Source organism: Thermobia domestica, chromosome 3 (genome assembly GCF_964235325.1).
Source record: "Thermobia domestica chromosome 3, izTheDome1.hap1.1, whole genome shotgun sequence".
Taxonomy (NCBI): Eukaryota; Metazoa; Arthropoda; class Insecta; order Zygentoma; family Lepismatidae; genus Thermobia; species Thermobia domestica.
In genome coordinates, this window is record NC_137456.1 from 326497887 (window position 1) to 326518558 (window position 20672).

Consider the following 20672-nt stretch of genomic DNA (forward strand, 5'->3'; position numbering starts at 1 on the left):
GTAGAGGCGTCAGGAGTGATTCTGTCTCAACAATGGACCTCACTTAGGTAATGTCGTAATGTCCCTGGCACTTAAATACCTTTCGACAATCTAATGTGTCGCGTAAGGTGCGGGTAACAGTTCTCGAATATTTGTAGCCATCACACGTTGTGCAATATTTTATTCTTTGTTTCTTTTTTCGTGGCAGGTATTGGACAATGCCTGAGAGACACGTTTAATAACTACACTGCACGGTCGTATTTGCCTTGATACACATGGGCGGCAATGAGGGGCATTGCCCCACGCTCCAACTTTTTTTTAAAAAAAAATGAGCTCCTCATACGTCTAGGAAGTATTCCGCAGGTTCGAGACCAACCAAAAGGTCTGCTCCCCCAGCAGACAATTCCTTACTCCGCCCATGTTGATGCGTGAACTAATAGCTGGGACTTCATGGCTTTTATATCGCTTAATTATGTTTTTGATAATAGTCGATCCTATGGTAGTTTTTTTTTTTTCTTTTTCTTCACTGTTTTTGAATTCAAAACACACAAAACTTACCACGATATATCCTTCCGAAAACATTTTCACTTTGAGAGCTCGTAGCTGTGTGTTGACTTTCAAACAGTCCGGTGCGATCGACACTGTCCGCATGGATAGGGATTGAAAGTCGAACACATACACGCGTCTCAACCTCTTCTAACCTTTTTTTTTTTTTTTTTTTTCTGGCGACTGTTTGTCCATTCGTTACAGTTATCGCTTGCTGAACTTACCAAAGTCTCACGGGAAAGATAAAAGGTTATAGAAAATACTTTATTACTTTTGTCAACAAGCATTTGAAATCAGAAAATGATTATTTAAACCCTAAGTCACTCCTAAACATTTCATAACTTCAACGAAAAAATGGACGTCATTCTTTAGAGGTTTTCGCCAACGGAAAGCAAAATCTGAGATTTTAGGTTGCGATACAACGTAATACAAATTTTGCGTATCGTGGTTGTATTGATTCAGCAATCGTCCTTTGCCACGAGCAGCTCCATAACTTTTACCACAAGTACAACAAAGTTTTTAATGAATATCTTGTGTTGCGTTCCACAAATTTTGCGAAGACTGATACGGGATGAGGCCATTGTCAAAATAGTTTTCTCATAGTCCACAACGATGAATTCATCCGAATTCTAGCAAAACATTAGGGAAGATTTTAGTTCATCCCCTTTCCCCTGAAATCTATTATTCCAGATGCACCTCTACAACGAATTTGTCGAAGTTGAAACCAAATTAACTCTCTCTCGTGTATACGAAATAGGAAAGTTCTTCCAATTTTCTGGAAATTATTATTAAAAATTCGTAACCAGAAATAAATTTTTCAAAAGTTATCCTAAATAACTTTTTTCCACTTTCGAGACTTAGGCAAATAGACTTCTCTCACGAGATACATACCGTATAACAACAGTTTTATATCTTGTTTCAAAAGAAAAACACAGTAGTAGTAATAATTGAAAACTTTTAAATCCTGCTACCCAATATCTGGAGCGGAACTTATCCAATTTCTGCCTTCGCTGATTTTATATGTACAACATTTTAAACTTTTAAGCAAATAACTTCGGAAACTGGTGAACAGTAAGAATATTAACTCTCGTGTTCAATGTCACAAAATTCAGTCTTATCTAGGATCTGAAGTAAACATGTCTATAAAATTTCATTTTTTTATTGCGCACATTTGAAAAGAAGAGGGGAAATGTTTAACCTCTTTAGGGGTCGCATTTTGTAAGAAACATCTTATCCATAGACTAGATTCGAGAACATTTGTACAAAATTTCAAATATACGTCACTAATGATTTTGAAGATCGATGATAAGCAACTTCCTTACTGGTGGAAACTTACTTATGAACACCTCCCCCATACACACATTATATATATATATATATATCGTCCAATTTGGAATTTCCATCACCGAATATGTCTGGAACGGAGAAGGTGTTGTAAAAAGCAATGGGAGTCGTTTGTGCATGTCCACAGCTGGAAGGTAAGAGGAAAATCCAGTGTATGTTCGCTTTGGTTTTAGTGTTCCTTTTCAGCACTAAGGCTACATGGAATGTGAATCTTTAGTTTAAGGTGAAATCCGAACCACAGTGATGCGCTCACATTTCAAGGCTTTTCCACCGGGAATCGAACCCTACATTTATACATCAAAGGTGCGTGTGCTTGCCACAAGTGCTACGAATGTTCGCAATCGCTATGTAAGACCTATACTACCCATTAGGAGAATAAGCTGCTTATCCCGCTCGCCTCTTGTTCTTCAACTATGGAGAGCATTACCAATGCAGAGTACATTCGCAACATCGTCACCGTACGCTGCGGCATGATAATGCGCATCTCATACAGCCAAGGCAACCCAGCATGCTGTATTCCGCACACGCCTTCTACTCTGGTCTGTTAGTTCTACGGATCAAAGCCCTATCGAGTGTATAAAAGAATATTGAGACAGCTCCTAACTACTACCCGGGTTCCGGCACTGTTTACCGAGCAGTTACGCCAAGATTACACGGAATATTGGTGAATATTAAGCACATCTCTGTGATGTGCTATCTCCCGAACAGCTGCTCTGAATGGCTACACGTTCTATTAAGTGTAGTACTGTGTATTTTCGAACACCCTATATATCATCTTCGGGGTCTCGAAGAGTTCTATTCCACTTACTAGTTTCTAACCAAATCCGAGAATTATCTCCTTTGTGTTCTGAAATGAGTTTCCGCTATTAAAAGTCTGGGCTACAGGCCAACTCTGTTATGAGTAAAGAGAAATGAAAAATGGAAAGAGGTGAATTTGTTGGAAGTAGGTGGTTTTCAATCTAAAATGGTTGAATGGTTCTAATTTTACCAGCCATTTGGACTCAACACTGGTAAGGCGTCTTATATTAAATGTAAAAAGCAACGACCTAGTTCAGCAGACTGCTCCCACGAGCTTCTACCACACCAGCAATACAGCATTATTGGGAAACTGATTCTAGCTTCCCTCACAACAACGTACACGTTTCCTACGTCATTTTTGCGTGCCCTTATGTTCCGTGCGTGCGTAGCCTGCTTGCTGCATCGTTGCTTTTTCATTTAACATACGGCGGCTTACTAGTTTAAAGCCAAAGCGGCTGATGTGTCTTAAAGAAAGAAAAAAAAAAAAAAAGATTGAGAATCGCTTATTTCCAACAATTTCCATTTTCTCATATTTTTACTCATGAGAGTTGGTCCATAGGCAATATTAAGGCTATATTTTCAAAATTATTACACGTATACATATATATATATATATATATATATATATATATATATATATATATATATATATATATATATATATGACAAGAACTGCAAACTCAAGTTTGTATTGTGTATTCCAGGCAGCACGAGTTTATTATTCCCAGTTTGTGACTACCTAAACGATGAACTTCCGTATCGCTGGATTGGGCGTATTGGTGAAAATGACCTAGCTTTGTTGCCCTGACCTCCCAGATCTCCTGATTCAACACCCTGAGACGACTTCTTGTGGGGGGGGGTACCTCAAGGACCATGTTTATGTACCCCCACTACCGCAATCCTTAGTCGAGCTCAAAGAACGCATCAGTTTTGTGGTGCAGACAATTGACAGGATCACGCTACAAAGCGTATGGAATGAGCTCGAGTATCGTCTGGACGTGTGTCGTGTTACCAAAGGGGCACATATTGAACATTTGTAGAGGATGTATAATTTTGGTGAGTTTGTGGTTGTTTTCATGTATTTTTTATGTATGTACGTGTAATATTTTTGAAAATTAGCCTTTTCAAAATGGAAGAATTATTTACGCTAGCCCTACATTCCTAGTACATTTAGAATTGTCCTATGTAAATAATTTCAAATACAGTCTCTGTTATACAATAAAACACACAGGCTCTTTCAATGAATTACAATATATTTTCAGTGTCATCTACACATATCTTCACAGAATGTGAAAGAAAAAACAATCACCAATACTCTTTTCAAAGAGAGATGAAATATATCTTACAGTTTATGAAAAAATTCATTTCATAAAGGAATTTGAAAAAAAAAATCAAATTGTGCTTCTGTCACAGGACCAAAATAATTTTGAAATCACATTAAATACATTGAAAAAAATTGTGCATAACGAGACAACAGTGTATATACAAGTTATTTGTATATAATATTATGGCTAATAGACATCATTTTTCTTCAGAAAAATCACATATATGGTACGAGTGCCATACAACAAACATAATCAACAATAACAAAAGTGAACAGGATACCCTGAGTCTACCAATTTTCTGGGTTATCTTCGTAGTATTCCTCGCCAAACCATTCGCCATGCTCTTCCAAATACCTAAGGAACGATAATGATAAACTTTATTAACATGCTGATTTAATTCAACATTATTATTATAACACTATTGAGATACAATTTTGATTTATTGATATCATGTAAATTATCTGCAGCGCGAAATACAGGAACAATGAACAGAGCCAGGAAGATGTGGAGAATTAAATGAAAGAAAAGAGAGGTAGGTAGCTTCTAAGAAAATTCAAGGTAATCTACACCTGTAACACACGGAAATAATGTAAAACTGCAAACGCTGTAGTTTTGTGTGCCTCCAAGGAATGTCTAGTAGAATCCAGAAGTTGCCAAAATTTTAACTGACGAATATAAACTATCTGGCCATTCGCCACCGGACACCCCTCCAAAAATGCTTGGGATCGTCTGTGCACGTGACACTAGCTATAAAAGGTGTTGCCGCTGGAGAATATACTCACATTAGCTACAGCAGCCAATATGGACACACGACGCGAACTTAAGCGGAAAGAGGGATGATCATTGGAGCCCACAGATTTGGGCATTCGACCCGTGAGATTTCCAACAAATTTCAGATACCCCGATCGACAGTGAGCGATTTTATCGTGAATGAAAGCGGGAGGGGGTCATGACATGCCGACCCAGACCAACTAAACCGACAATATTAACAGATCGTGACCGTCGAAGCTTGAAACGTGTGAAGAAGTCAAATCGGAAGGCGTCGCTACAGATGGTGGCACAGGAGTTTCGATCGGCTTCCGGTAGTGTTGCAAGTGATCGTACCGTCATCGCACTTGGTTTCCATAGTTCTGCTGCAGTTCACAAGCCGCTTATCACAGCCCGCAATGCGACCCGTCGTTTACAGTGGTGCAAGGAACGCAGTGGACTCTTGAGCGGAAATCCGTCCTATGGAGTGATGAATCGCGCTACCAGATGTGGGGGTCGGATGGACGTGTGTGGGTATGGCATATGTCCAGAGAAAGATGTTTACAAGATTGGATCGTACCCACACTGAAATTCGGCGGAGGTGGCATCATGGTGTGGTCGTGCTTCTCGTGGTATGGTCTTGGTCCTCTTGTTTTAGTGCCGGGAAACATGAATGCCGATGCATACCAAACGGTTCTGGACAATTATGCGCTTCCGACACTGTGGGCACAATTCGGTAATGGTCCATATCTGTTTCAGCAAGACAATGCTCCATGTCATACTGCAGATGTTACAAACACGTGGTTCGAGGACATGGGTGTGCAAAACTTGATTGGCCAGCCCAAAGTCCTGTTATCATCCCTATTGAGCATCTTTGGGACGAGTTGGAGCGCCGCTTGAGAACCAGGCCATTCCGCCCAAAAACATTAGAGTTGTTCGCCGCTTTGCAAGAGGAATGGAGCAAGATTCCCGTCGAAATCTATCGCAAGTTGTGGAAAATCTTCCTCAAAGGGTTGCGGGCGTAATTGCGGCGAAAGGTGGCCCCACATGATACTGATGGACTGCTGAAACCAGATTAAAGTACTAGTTAGGAGTGTCGGGTGACGAATGTCCAGATAGCGTATATTGAACAAAGACTAAGGTGAAGGAAAAAAAAAAAAAAAACTCCGCCAGGAAGAAAGGAACAAAAATCCAAGAGTGAAGAATACAATAACACAACAGCCAATGAACTCATACAAATACGGAGATTGAAAACGATCAAGGATCTTCGTCTTCTGAAGTTGTCTTCTTGCGTCTTAGGTCTTACGTATTTGATCATCGGTTCATCTTTCATCAGATATTCAGTCGTCGTCAGTCAACAGTCTCTTGTCTGTGACTGACTCTGAGAGCTTTAATCATTCTTTGGAATTAATCTTCGAATTTCGAGATCATTAAAACTTCAGCCAAAGAATTCCAATTACTAAATGTTTGGAGAAAATTGAACGACTACCGAACCAAGCTTTCTGGAAACAGCATCAAATATCATCCAGACTGTCAAGGGAAGAGATTCAATCATCCTGCCTGAGAAAGGATCATTGCCGCCGACACTGAGGAGGATCGTTGGAAAACAGGACTTCTGTGTGCAGGTTAGTTTTGGCTCATATTGTGTTACGCTAATAATGGCAATATATGATTTACTCGGGCATATAATAGAGGAACACAGAAAACATAATTGAACATTTCGACCATCAAGATTATTAAACTACGTATCAAAGAAATGCATGTTTAGGCTGTTTAATTTGCCGCTCAAAACAGAATGTGAGTGGAAGTCACCCTCTTTCACTGATGGTAGAATTAAGACGAAACTATAATGGAAGAAAATTATCATTTTAAGAGATATCAATAAAAAGACAAACTCTCAGGGTGTAAACTAAAATTTCAAAATGAAATATCGTGACTTTTTCGTGGCCTTTTCTTTACCAAACCATAAAATTTCGTAACATTCTCAAGTGCGAATTTGGGTGCGAATTAGGCCGATTTAATTTAACGACCCATGTTTATGTGCACTTAGGCTTATGAAAGTGGATGATCATACAAGAAACGATAGAGTGACGATGTGGAAGGAAACAAGAACCTACAGAAAATCTACGGACAAGATGTTATCCATGGCAAACGACCTGGGATCGAACCAGATTGGATAATTTTATCGTTGTACCTTCGACTTCACAAATTGTTGACTAACATTTCTAAGAAATAATTCAGTCTGATCACCCACAGAGAAGAAAAATATTGACTGCTTCAACTCAGAAATGAAACTGAGGCCACTATATTGGGCTTTAAAAGAGGACACAACCTAAAGCACACGAAAAATCGTAGAAGTATTCGATTTTGTTGACTATTCAAGCAGTCAAATATTGAACACATGCCACGGTACAGTAAAATAAACATAAATGAATGAACTCTGAAGTTTAACATTCAATCGACGAGGTTGAACAAATATACATTTTCTTTTAAAAATAAATAAATATATTGTAATACATACTCCAAGAACATATCCAAATGCCTTAGAAGGATTTTCAGTTTTCTCTCCGGCATGTTCGTAGCATAGAGCAGGTCGGGAAGCCGCACTGAAAGAGAAATGAACAAATTTTGAGAATCAAAAAGTAAGCTTATTTTATAATTTCTACGGCGTTAATGTTACAACAGGAATCTTATAAAAATTTTACCGTAATTCATTTTTTTTTTTTATTATTATTTTCAATAACGTAAATATATTTTGAAAAAAATATATCTTACTGTATTCAAATGCACTTTCGCAGAAGTTCTAATGCGAAGTCTTTGCACGAGTACGTCGTTTAATACAAGTGTTCGAGTCTATGGAATTTACACTAAAATAAATCTAATCATTTTTTAGCTGGGTACATGAAAAATGTGCAAATGTAATCCTGAGAAGTGAAGAAGTTTTCATATCAGTTTCCCAGAGCTAGTGATGCAGGCAGTAGAGATTGCTGAAACTGTATAATGCAATTAAAGTGCATTTTGAACGCAGTAAGCTTAATAGCACTAATTGTTCCCGTTGTATAAAGGATAACTCTATTTCAAATCACCTACTGATGGCTGCAGACTACAGACATGCTGATAAACTAGTGTTGCTAAAGAGGATACAGCTGTTTTCGGCTTATCTAGGCGTTTACAAGTTTCAAGACGGAAGTAAATATTATCAATAAAAAGTAGTCATAAATTACAAGATTAGTTTATAAATCATTTTTCATAAGTAACGGCCGAAATTAAATATAGATAAGGGCAGTCTTGATAAAGGAAAGGATTATATTAACAAACTCTATGGAGTTTATGAAACTCGGAGGTTCTTTGCCACATTTACAAAAACTCTTCTGTCCCTAGACAACTGAACCAGTTCTACTTTGTATTCCTATCTCTGCGAGATTCATCTTAATATTGTCCTCTCATCTGCGCCTAGGTCTTTCTAATTTTTATTTTTATTTTATTTATTGAGTTTCTAGTCAAAATTTTGAAAGCATTCTTACTTTCTTCCATTCTGATTACACAACCGTCCAGCTGAGCTATCTAGACTAATGACCCTCACAATGTTAGGTAGATGGTATAAATTACACGGTTTCCTCGTTATGAAATTTATCCATTTTTGAATATTCCTCTTAGGTCCGAATATTTGCCTCAGAATTTTATTTTTAAATCCTTTCAGTCTGTGTTCTTAAAGTAAACGACCATGTTTCACAACCATACAGCACAGCAGGCATAATTATCGTTTCATATATTTTAAGCTTCAAATTCTTGGACACATTCGAGAAGACAAAGGAGTTTCGACTGAATAATAACACAAATTTCCTGCTTTTGTGAACACAGGATTATAACATGGATTTATAAAATAACAGTGCCTCGTAATTTCACTAAATTCTGAACCATGTCTAACTTTTTTTCCTTTTTCCAAATGTATTTACATGTATAGTAAACTAACTCCATGGTCTATGTAACATGGAGATTCAATGCTGCCTTCACAAAAGCTCTCCAATGACTTCTATCCTTAGCCAACTGGATCCAGTTTCTACTTTATTTCTATCTCTGCGAGATTCATCTTAATATTGTCCTCCCATCTGCGCCTGGGTCTTCCTAATGGTCGTTTACAGATTGGACTTCCAGTTAAAACTTTGAAAGCGTTTCTCTTTTACATGTACAGTATGTAAACGTAATTAAATATAGGAGTCATATGAAATTAATGTATAGTACATCCGATGGTATAAGGAATAATTACGGTTATTAATCTCGAGAATAATTACTGTTGTCTCGGGGTTTCTAGGAACATCAGACTGTATAATTATACAAGTTCGTCATTTCTACTAAGAATTCTATGCAACAGCAAAAAATAATACATGGCAACAAGAAAATGACATTAAATATTAAAGCACACGCACATTTTAGTATTTGAGTTTGAACGAATGATGGAATGATGTTCGTTGTTTTCATAGTTTTGATAAATGTGTTATATATTTTAAAGAAATAGATTAAATATAAACTTACGAGATTTGCACCCGCCTGCTACCTGAAACTGAGTTTCGTTGAGTTGTGATCTTACGTGTTCGTGTCCCGTTCAGCAGCAATGCTATATGAGACGTGGACTTACAGCGTTGGATCCGAGCCACATGAGCTCCAGTCGATAATCGAACCCGGGTTTTTCACACCAAAGACATATACGCCAACCACATAGCCACAAGGGAGCTTCTTGCAATTTGAAGTTTTATTGCTCCTAAGAAGTTGGCAGAAGTTTCGGCGAATAAAATATTGGAAGTACAAGTTAAGTCCAAACAGAAAATAAACACGAACAAGGCAAAGCAATTTCTTTTTATAGTAATGTAAGTTGCATAAAATAAAATGAAGTCAATAACTCTTTGGAACTTCGTTGGTTGCAGTTTAAAACGCTTCGGTATATATATATATATATATATATATATATATATATATATAAACGTAAAAATTAGCTACACATAAAACTGAAAGGCATTTCTTCAGTTCTTGCGATAAAACTGTGTGTTCTTTCTCTGTGCTAGTTTCAATGCTTTGAAACTTGGTTCGATTCCCAATGTGTGATTTTATATTTTTCTCCAACCTCTGTTTCTGTATATAGTTTCTGTTTATATACAAAGTATATAATTTTAGGATTCTTTTCCTATTCTTGTTTCTCGAAGAGAAATCACGTTTCAGAAAGTTGCTAACTGGCCAACGTTTCTTGGTGACAGTTTCCCCACACATAAGAAAACAAAGAATCTTAACATTTACAGAATGATGATATAAGATTTAAACAAAGTATCAAGGAATCAGTGTGAAATATGTCGCCTAGATATTGGTCATTACTGAATAATTTGACAGCACATTTAAGATGACGCAGACGGAAACTACTTTTCGCCATAAGAATGCTTAGTTCATATTAATTTTTGTGTATATTATTTGGAGGGATTGCACACTGACAATCTCTTGTTATGGTAGTTCTCGAATTTTCTTACTATGCAGTGCAAAGTTTCTAATTCTTTGAAGATAATAACTGATTACAGCAAATAATGAGGACAAGCTTTTAATTCAAGACATTATATCCATTTAATCACGAAATTTCCTAAACACTTGAAACTTACCGAAAAGCCTTGTTAAATGTACAGCACCATATAACAACGAAGGTGGAGCTGGAACCTCGTCATACAGAGAGTCGGGAACAATTCGCCAGCCTAGAATTTTACACAGGAATGCATTCCTTCTTGGCGAGGATGGTATCGACAGAAGTGATATTGTGGAAGGTGCTACATTTGCAGTCGGCGTGGAACATCTTGAACTTGTACTAGCAATACTGAAAACAGAGACAAACTTTTAACTCATTTAAATATTTTTCTTAGAAAAGTTTTTATTTCAACAATTCAATAATAACATGTTATGATATATTTTGTGATGACAATGAATTAAGTTTTAGTTCTAAAAAATAGTGTTACATTTATGTTGATGTAGCGAGTTTACACAATGTAGCAGCAGGAAACTTTTTTTTTTTTTTTTTTTTTTTTTTTTTAAGTGTGAAGTTAGCTTTGGCACGAAAGTGTTTTATAGTAGTAACCTTGAGAATATGAGCAGAAATTTCCAGTTCGACCGGTCTTCAATGTGGCGCGTGACTGGTGTCGTGATCCTCGTCACTGTCGTCACTGTATCAACAATAGAATAACGAATCAAGTTGTGTGCCAGTTTAGGGACTGCATAGAAAACATCTGAAATGCTCATAAAGGTTTATGGGGACAACTGCCATTTCGAGTCGTCGTGTTTGAATGGGAAAAGAGGTTCAGTGCTGACAGGGCGTCTGTTGAAGATGACAAAACACCCACGTCAAGCAGATCTAAGGAAGAACTACAATGATTGACAGTATTTGGGATATCACTCTGAATGGCCAAAATGAAAGCCTTAGGGTAATATTAGACCTCGTCGGGATGATAAGAAGACTGATTAAAAGCACCAATGAAGGGTAGTTTTCCTGCTTGAACTATCTAAAAAAGGGACGAGTACCTTGAACACCATTCCATGCGACTGCAATTTTTTTTTTTTTTTTTACAAATACTGTCTCGTTTCCTAATTGCCGCACTGTGGAAATTAGTTTCTTTCCCATCTACTTTAGTACTATATTGTTCTACACATACAGATATCAAACACCTGGTCTTCACTAACATTAGGATGCTGAATATAGCGATAACTCTGGAAAAAGTTTGATTGACTATTTCGATTTGACAGGTGGGGTATATATTCATCGGACCACTCCAGATTTGAATATACGCATGACAATATTAGTAAATATTTGACAACGTTTAATGCTAATATGTGTAACTCTATCCTTTGTTGCGACTTCCAGAGTTTAGCATATATAAGCTTTAAGTGACCCATTGTACAAGGTAACCAAAAAAGCTCTTGCCGTTTTTTGACGTATCATTAATCATGCGTTCACAGAGAGGAAACTAAATGATATACGTGCCTGCCAAGCGATCGGGAGTTAGTCTGACCATGACCTTTAGTAATAAGGCACGTTGCACACACACACACAGCAGTTGTAGCTCGTCCAGTGTTAAAAAGAGAAATTCGAAGCAGCTTGTTCACGTGTGTTTGTTGTATGGGCAAAGTGGGCCTGTCAGACATTTAAGGAGAATGCCGTGAATGAATGCATCGCCAGGCATTGATTCCAGAAATTCCGTTCGGGAGAGACGAGGCTTTCGGATGACCGTTTCAGTGGACAACCACATGTGTTGGATGACGAGGCCCTGAAAGCAGCCATCAAAAATGACAGTGCTCTAATGTGTGATGAACGTTGCAGTAAGGTTCAGTGTTTCCGCTGAAAGTCAAAATGCGCCTGTATGGGATAGGAAAGTCATACAAGCTAAGCAAATAGGTACTCCACACATTGTCAGCAGGCAACAAGGAATAACGAGTGACAGAATGTTTGTCTTTGCTCACTTGGCACCTGAACACACCCATCTTTATCACTTGCTCACTGATGACAAAAACTAAGTCTCCTATGACACACCTCAAGACCATCTCTGCACCCACGAAAGGTAAACCACCTCTCTTGTATGATGGACTTGTCGGCAAGGTGCATTACGAGCTCCTTCCACCTGGTCAGATTATCACTGTTGGCCTCTACTCTCAGCAGCTGCAAAGGGCGCATCGTGAATTGCGGCAGAAGGAGCCAGCATTGATGAATGGAATGAAGAAAGCATACCATTCCCCTCATTTCGTGGTCTACTGGTTAGTACACGGGGTCTCAGATTCGGTTTCAGAATTCCAATGGCGTGGAAAGAAAATTCCTATTTCTGTCTGTGTCAATAATAATAATAATAATAATAATAATAATAATAATAATAATAATAATAATAATAATAATAATAATAATAATAAAATAGACATCAATATCGACTGAGAAAGTGCAAGCAATGGCGCAAACATAGGTTTCATTCGAGCAATGAAAAAGCATTCTGAAAAGATATTGGGAGTTCAACAACGTCTGAAATGCAACTACAATAGAGCACGGATGTGGAACTGAATCGCTAAAACGCCTACGCATTGCTCGCTTGCGTGATAACTTTAAAAGGAAAGAACAATGATGGATATGTATGAGAAAAGATCAGACCGCCCTCACAGCTACAAGTGAAGCATTGTCTGTTCAGGTATTAGATGTATACAAACGCTCACCGTAAAACAGCAGCAAGTAGGACAAAGTCGTATTTTGCTCTAGCAAAATGACAAACTTACATTTCTTTGCTGTTATACGCACTGAATGAGAGTGGCCCAGAACAAAGAATTCAGTTTCGTGAATAGTTCCTTGCGCAAATGGAAGAGGATGGTACCTTTGTTTGCAAAATGTTGTAGTGTGATAAGGCATAGTTTAAATTAAATGGCACTATTAACCGGCATAACTGTATGTGCTGGCCTCCCTAAAATCTATATGAACCAAGCGGTTTAATTCTCCAGGACTCATTGGTGTGGGCTATTATCAAGGGAACTAATTGGAGCGTTCTTTCTCCAAGATACGGTACCTGCCAGGGTTACTTAGAGATTCTGAACACATTAATTTTACAATCAATTAGGGCTTTGTTTTGTGAAGATCCATTTTTTCAACAAGATGGTGCCCCGCCGCACTTTCATCCAGATGTGCACGCCTACATGGGTAACACTGTACCGGGACGTTGAATGCGAAGAAGGGGCCCGATCGAGTATAACTGCATTCATCTCTTTTAACCCCCCTTAATTTTTTTGCTTGTAGGAGATTATCAAGAACGTAGTATACACTGAGAAACCATAGCCACTCGTGAATCTGAGCCATGAAATTTCAATAACTTGCCACGCAATCCCTGTGGATAGCCTGGAAGGTGACACCACGAATGTAGAGCATCGTGCTCAAAAGGGTTTGAATGAATGCGGGTAGTTTGCAATTTGAGCATTTATTGTAACTGTACCAAGAAGCTGTCTTCCAACTTTTCCCTCTGTTCTGTTGGAATATCCACAACAACATAGCTATTATTTTAAAATGTGTGTACAGTCAGCGACAAAAGTTCTTTCGTTTGATGAAATTTATTTTGGGAATAATTGTGGTATGACTGGAACGTACAGATAATTACATTGTATTGGCCACCTATTTTAAGTTCGTCAAAGTTTGCTCAAGTGTTGATTAGATTGTTGATTTACAGTTTAACGTAACTCTTACTATCAAGGCTATACAAGAGGTATACTTACAGCCAAACCACATGAGGGAGCCACGGTGGCTCAGTAGCAGAGCGCTCACCTGTTGCGTTGGATCCCTCAGTGCATAACAATGGAACGTAAAACTAGAATTTTCATTTCATTTCTGAACCACATGAGCTCTTACTGGAAATCATTCAGCACGTATATTAACCATATAGCTATAAGGAAGGGCGGTTTTGGTAAAACAGCAATGGCTAACATATTGGTTTTGCTGTAATTTAAATACTTGAAGACTCTATTCTTACCTGGACACATTATTCTGAACTGAATTACAATAGGGCTCTAACTTCACATAGGATTCGCTCCCCGTTTTATCTTTAATTGTGGCTCCTTGTGAATTTCGCAACGATCTGCATCGTCCGTCCTGAAAATTTTTCGTATCTCCTTTCGTCTCTTTAGTGTCAGGGCTTTTCGTATCGTCAGGCGGTCCTGCAGAACTATCACTGGGTTCAGGTTTATGGGACGATCTCAGAATTCTTCTCGTTGCTGCTTCACCTGAAAAGTTAATATCTTTAGAAAATAATCAGCTACTAAAATAACGTTGGAAAGTATACGTATTTGGTTGATACACTATAGAGAAACAGATCTGGTAATAATACGACAAGCGTATTTTTTTTTTTTTTTTTTTAAATCAAGATTTTTTTTCTTAAAAATAAATTCTAGACCTGAGCTAGATTATACGTGACCACCAGGCGTAACTTCACAATAGCTAACGAGTACCCCATTGATTAAGACCGGACGTTTAAGGTTTGATTTATATTAACCGTTCAGACTCTTACTGTATCAGACAAAACACTATCGAAAAGAATGCTAACAATCAACGCAATCTACTATTTTGATCCATGCTCCAGATGCCGGTGGAAATACTTACGTTTAAAAGTTTATGAGATTTTTTTCCGATAGGTTACGTGTCTAAACGGATAGTATAAGTCAAGTCTAAAATGGACAAGACTCGATGCTCGGACTATTATTACGTGTAGCGTATATAATCTTTCATTTGGACAGTCGATGGAAGAGAGACTTTTGGATAATTTCAGATACGAGTTTTGTTTTTATAAGAGGAGTGATTAGAAGGTAAAATTACAAAGGCTGTGGGATACGTATATATTATTTCACACAAACAATACAGCCAACAGATAGTACCTATATTAGGTTATTTTTTCGACACAGTCTGCATATTGGTTGAGGCACTTGTCGCATCGTGGGATGAGGTTGAAGATTCCCTCATGGTAAAAATTCTGTCCCTGTGTGTTCAGCCACGCTGTTAGAAAATTTTCATCTCCTCGTTTCCTAGGTGCTTCTTCAAGTGCGGGAACAGGTTAAAGTCGCTTGGAGCGAGGTCCGGGTTGTAGGGAGAGTGGTTCAAATCTGTTGATGCCATGCTATGTCGGCCACTGCGCTCCTCGTCGGTGACGTTTTTCTCTACCAGCCGGAAACTTTCGATACCATTCTGCGACATTAGTCTCTCCATAAACTTCTACCAACTGCCGGTGAATTTCAGCCGCGACTACATGTTTCGCCCAAGGAAATCGATTAACTGAGCGCACTTCTTCGCGAGACCAGTTTTCCAAACGAGTTGTCATTTGTATTCATCTACAACTAGCGCAGTAGATGGCGGGTGGCTGAAACTCTCTACAGTTGCCAACTCCATGTAATAAAATTACCGCACACTCCTCACTTCTCTATAACATACGAAAGTCCAAAAACAGAGACCTTGTAACATTAGTTTCTGATCCTCCCTCGTACAACATTGAGGTTATGGATGACGGGACGGACAGTTACAGTACTGGCTGTTTCCCGCCACACTACTTCGCCTCCAATAAAGCTAGATTATACCACCGTGCTACCGGTCCAGGAAGCTGTGGTAGAAGCAAAACAAGGATACAGTGAAATCCCTCTAATTTGGACACCTTCAGTTCCTTCGAAAACTGTCCAAGTTGGAGAGGTGTTCAAGATAAAATGGTAGAGGTTTGTGGTACGTAATAAACAATACTATACTATTCAGTATTGAATTAATACATTACTACATGTACCAATACACTATATTGTGCGCACAACAGTACTTACGTAACACGTTGCTTTTGTTGAATACTTTTACAGTATCTTTATATAGAAACATGTCTTGAGCTGTACAATACAATGCAGGATACATACTGCACAATGCAGTTTATAATGTACGTACGAATCTTAGCACTTCACTGAACACTTAACACTTGAACAGTAGTATACGCAGTACACGCAGACGAAAACAATATTAAGAGGAAAAATATGTTGTTTTTTATCTGGTTCTGAAAAAGTGTCCGACTTAAGGGGTTTGTATTACATATGTAAGAGAATTTATATAGAAGTAACACTAATACTGATGTTGATGGAAGTAGCTTACCACGTGATAAGATCTTCTGGCGAAATTTTGCCTGCATTGTGTTGGATCTTCGGGTTTCTTAGCTCATATAGTGATTGAGTTACCGAAATTAAAAGCAAGTTTTAAGTAATTCCACGGGTCTGGAGTGTTTGGGCATTACACGCCAGGGTGCTGCTGAAAGAGGCTTGTAAAGGAAAGAAAATTTAAGGCTTATCCGGCCAACTTTGGTTCACAATTCTAGTCATAAACTTGAAATTCCTGTAAGTATTCCAGTTTAAATTAGTGCATAAAGTTATGCGATTACATACGAAGCTTTCGATCGTACATCTGTGCTTTAAAGTACTTACCGGTACGTGTACCAACGGGTCTCAATTTTTAATTTTACTACATAACTCTTCGTAAGAAATAATACGGAGATTACCGAAGCAGTCTAAGGTTCTTCTCTTAAAAGAAATATGGATTGGATTGATTTGAGTTTAAGGAGTAAGCGCGTGGGTTAGCTACTTGCCCAAGAATATTATATATATATATGAGGGAAAAAGTACTGAATAAGTACACCTTTATACTTTAGGCCAAACATCTCTATGACTAGAAATTATAGTACCTTCTTCCGATCTAATTGGCTGCCTTGGACTTGCTCGTGGAATTCTACTTTCTTGTCGATGTTTTGGCGTCGCATTTACTTCTTTTACCTCTTCTACTATATGCGGGATCTCTATCATATCCTCATCTTTAATTTCAGGAAGAATTCTGAAAGAGAAAAGGAAACAAACTTGTCATGCTTTCTTGAAAATTCGAGCGGTAGGAAAGATTTTTAAAAGTCTTGTCCGGTTTGAAAGTGTCATGGATGTTTAACCAAGAATCGAATCAACATGAAACAACGTATTAAGTGCACATGATAATTTTAGATTTTGAAATGATAACATTGTGACGTCAACGTGTACGAATAACACCCAGTCAGTTGGTTATATAATGGCGAAAGAACAGTGTATCAACGGGTCTCAATTCTCGGGGTTCCAAGATTACAATTATGCGCTGCACTGCGCCAAGTATCGAAATGTTTGCTGAAGGAAAACTCCAAATGACTGGAACAGTAACAAGTGATTTAATAAATTCAAAGAAACTAAGAACTGTCACGTAGTTGTAGACCTACAACAAGCGAGGGAGAAAAGAAAATAGTTTGAAAGACGAGTTCCTCGAGCGAAGTTTTATCATCATTGTCAACTGGGTACACGAAAAACGTGCAAGATGGCATTCAAGAAAGTTACCCAGAGCTACCGATGAACGTAACGTAACAGTGATTGAAACTATATCTACCGTAAATACAAAAGATTCCGGCTCACATCACACCTGTGCGTGAACATGGTTTCAGAGAGAATTAAAATATAGCGAAGTGAAGTTCTAAAAGGAGTAGCTGTTAGACGTACAAGGTAAGATTTCCAATTGCTATAACAGTTTAGAACAATTACACTACAATTTAGACTCAATAAATAATTTTATTATTTTTATTTACAAAAATATGTGTCAAGTTATATCTTTAAATAAATACGTAACATATGGTTCTATATTTTCAGGTTTACGATCTAACAGAACATCCACTGTGAAACCTGGCAACTTCCCCACCTCAGGTTTGATTGAAAACCTACCCAATTTAAACAATGATGTTTGATACGTCTATTTCGAAATACTAATAAGTGTTCTTCTAGCGTCATTAAAGAATTTTATGAGGAATGTATAAGAAAAACAATTTTTTGATCATAAAATAATTTGTATAATAATAATCTATCTTCTGCAATCCATATTTTATTGTCTTATTGATGTATATTCAACATCATGCAACACCCTTACCTTTTCTCTCTCGGAGGTCAACTGGTGCTCACAACTGCAACTTTACTCTGTCATGTTTGCTGATTCGTTTCAAGTGTTCGACGGTTTAATCACTTCTTAAAACCATGTGAACAGCACAGACGTGATAAGGCCCTCCCCCTCAGTACAGGAGAGTAGGAGGAAACACTATCTATATACATATTAATTTAATAAACTATTATGCCTTTTATTTACCTCGTGGAAAAAAAAATTTTTTTAGAACTCTTTTGTTCTCTTCATCAGTCACGATGTACGGAGAAAAAACGTCAAAACAAAACGCATATTCCTACTAGTTAGTGCCAATAAAAAATGCGTTTATGACTTACTCATGACACTTTATGATAAGCCATTCAACAGGCCAAGATACAGACAAATATAATACTAAGAGTGCAGCAAAAAGAAAGCTGGTAGCCACTTTCACGATAAGTAATAGAAATGAAATAAAATATTTGAGTTTTACGTTCCACGGTTATGTCGGTTAGGCTAAAGGAGACGGTGATGATGAGTAATGAATGAAATGGTGGAATGAAGAAAGTGGGAGGAAACGGGAGAACTCTGAGGAAACCCACGCACACGATGTTTTGTCCACCACAAAGTTTACTTGGCGGGACCACAAGCACCAGAGATGAACGCTCTACCACTGAGCCACTGCGGCCCCTTGATAAATAATAGAGTAACTATTAATATCTAAAGGGAATAATCCATAAAAGTGAGGTTCAGCTTACAAGATTTACTGAGCAAATACGTAATTCGATCCAAATCACCAGGGTGAGACTATAACATTGTCACACGTCATATGTAAGTGCTCTAATTCATTTATTTCAAAGGAAGGACATCATTGAATGCGTCGTTTTATTTTGTAATCAAAAGTTCACTTATTTTCACGAAGGTGGCGACGGAATGGTTTCATTTACTTTGCAAGTAAATACATGGTGTTGCAAAATGCATATTACAACGATTGGGACGTGATTCCTAATGTCAAATAAAATAATAAAGTAATACCCATGTAATTAAAAGTGTTACAATAATAATAGTACATTAAGCTCTCAATAAAATTTAAGACTAGTGTTATTTTACTACGTTAACTACTTACATTTCTTTTTTGACGATCATGGCTGGCTGGAGTTTCTTCGATTGTTCATATTGAGCACGTTCTTGATTATACAAAAGAAGCTCACTTAGTGTAAAGTCAAAATAGATACGGATTCCATCAACAACTTCTTTACAAATGTTCAGACTGAAAAGTCCAGAAAAATACATTATGATAAGATAATATGTTTAAAGGAGTTCTGAAAAATTAGCAGTGACATAAAACAACATACTATACAAGTCTTCCAATATAGAATATATTACGAATCTGAACAATCTGAAGTTTGGTTTGTTTTCTATTACAGGCTGACCCCATGGCTGACAGACTCACATTGGAGCACAGAAGAGTGGTACACTTAATGAAAGTTGTGCAGTCGGCAACAGAAGTGCGTCGAAGGTTTGCAGAACGATTTCCAGATCGTCGGCCACCAATTTGTTTAACAATTTATCCCATTTACTAGAAGTTTATAGCAACTGGATCAATAGCAGACAAGCATCGCTGAAATGTGGGACGACCTAGAACTGGCAGAAATGAATTAAACATTGCTATGGTGCAGGAGGAGTCCAACAAAATCGATGAGTCGTTGCAGTCTGGAAACAGGGATTCCACAGAGAATAAATCGAATTTTATCCAAGAACCTTGGCATGCGACCATATCATCTACAAATCGTTGAAGCTTTGACCGCTTGGCAGAAACAGGTACGAATAGAACGCTGTGTGAGATTCTAGCTGAAATGTCACGGATGCAGCCGAGGATTGTTAGTCAAATAATTTTCAGTGATGAAGTTACCTTTCATATCAGTGGTTATGTTAATTGTCATAACACATTTTTCTGGAATACTGAAAATCTACGTATCGTTCGTGAGCATGAACGTACATACTCGATGGTAAATGTGTAGTGTGCCGTGACTGCTACTGGTGTAATTGGTCCATTTTTCTTTACAGCCCCGGCTGCAGATGACTACTTGCAAATGCTGCAAGAGTTTGCCATTGAAAACATGCCACTACAACTTAGATGAAAAGGTTATTTTAAACATGATGGTACACAGCCTTATTTTGCTCGTGCTGTTTGCGCTTATCTTGATCAAACGTTCCTAAATCGTTCGATTGGTTGCGGCGGACCGTTGGCACAGCCTCCTCAATCTCCGGATAACACACCCTGTGACTTCTAGTTATGTGTATGTATAGCACAAAAGTGAGAGACATTGAAGAACTTAAGGACAGAATAAAAGGTGTGATATCCAACATTCCCCTGAAGTGTGTGTTCGGGCTAAATTGTACTGTTGACCGTTGATTTATGTGCATTAATCATGCTGGTGGGCAGGTTGAGACTCTGTATAACGAAAACT

General features: G+C 37.9%; 1 protein-coding gene across 3 annotated transcripts in view; it reads right to left on the minus strand.

Annotated features, from left to right (window-relative positions):
• Positions 1-3899: 3899 nt before the first annotated feature.
• msl-3 (male-specific lethal 3) overlaps positions 3900-20672 on the minus strand; it is a 68056-nt gene continuing 51283 nt past the window's right edge. For 2 of the 3 annotated variants that reach the window (XM_081752679.1, XM_081752681.1), the window contains 6 exons: positions 19328-19471; positions 16973-17118; positions 14252-14516; positions 10379-10587; positions 7261-7345; positions 3900-4346 (listed from right to left, as the gene is read on the minus strand). In XM_081752679.1, coding sequence (XP_081608805.1) covers positions 4280-4346; positions 7261-7345; positions 10379-10587; positions 14252-14516; positions 16973-17118; positions 19328-19471 — 916 coding nt within the window. In that variant the 3' untranslated portion in view covers positions 3900-4279. The remainder of the gene's footprint in view (positions 4347-7260; positions 7346-10378; positions 10588-14251; positions 14517-16972; positions 17119-19327; positions 19472-20672) is intronic. The other variant, XM_081752680.1, reaches the window with a different exon arrangement.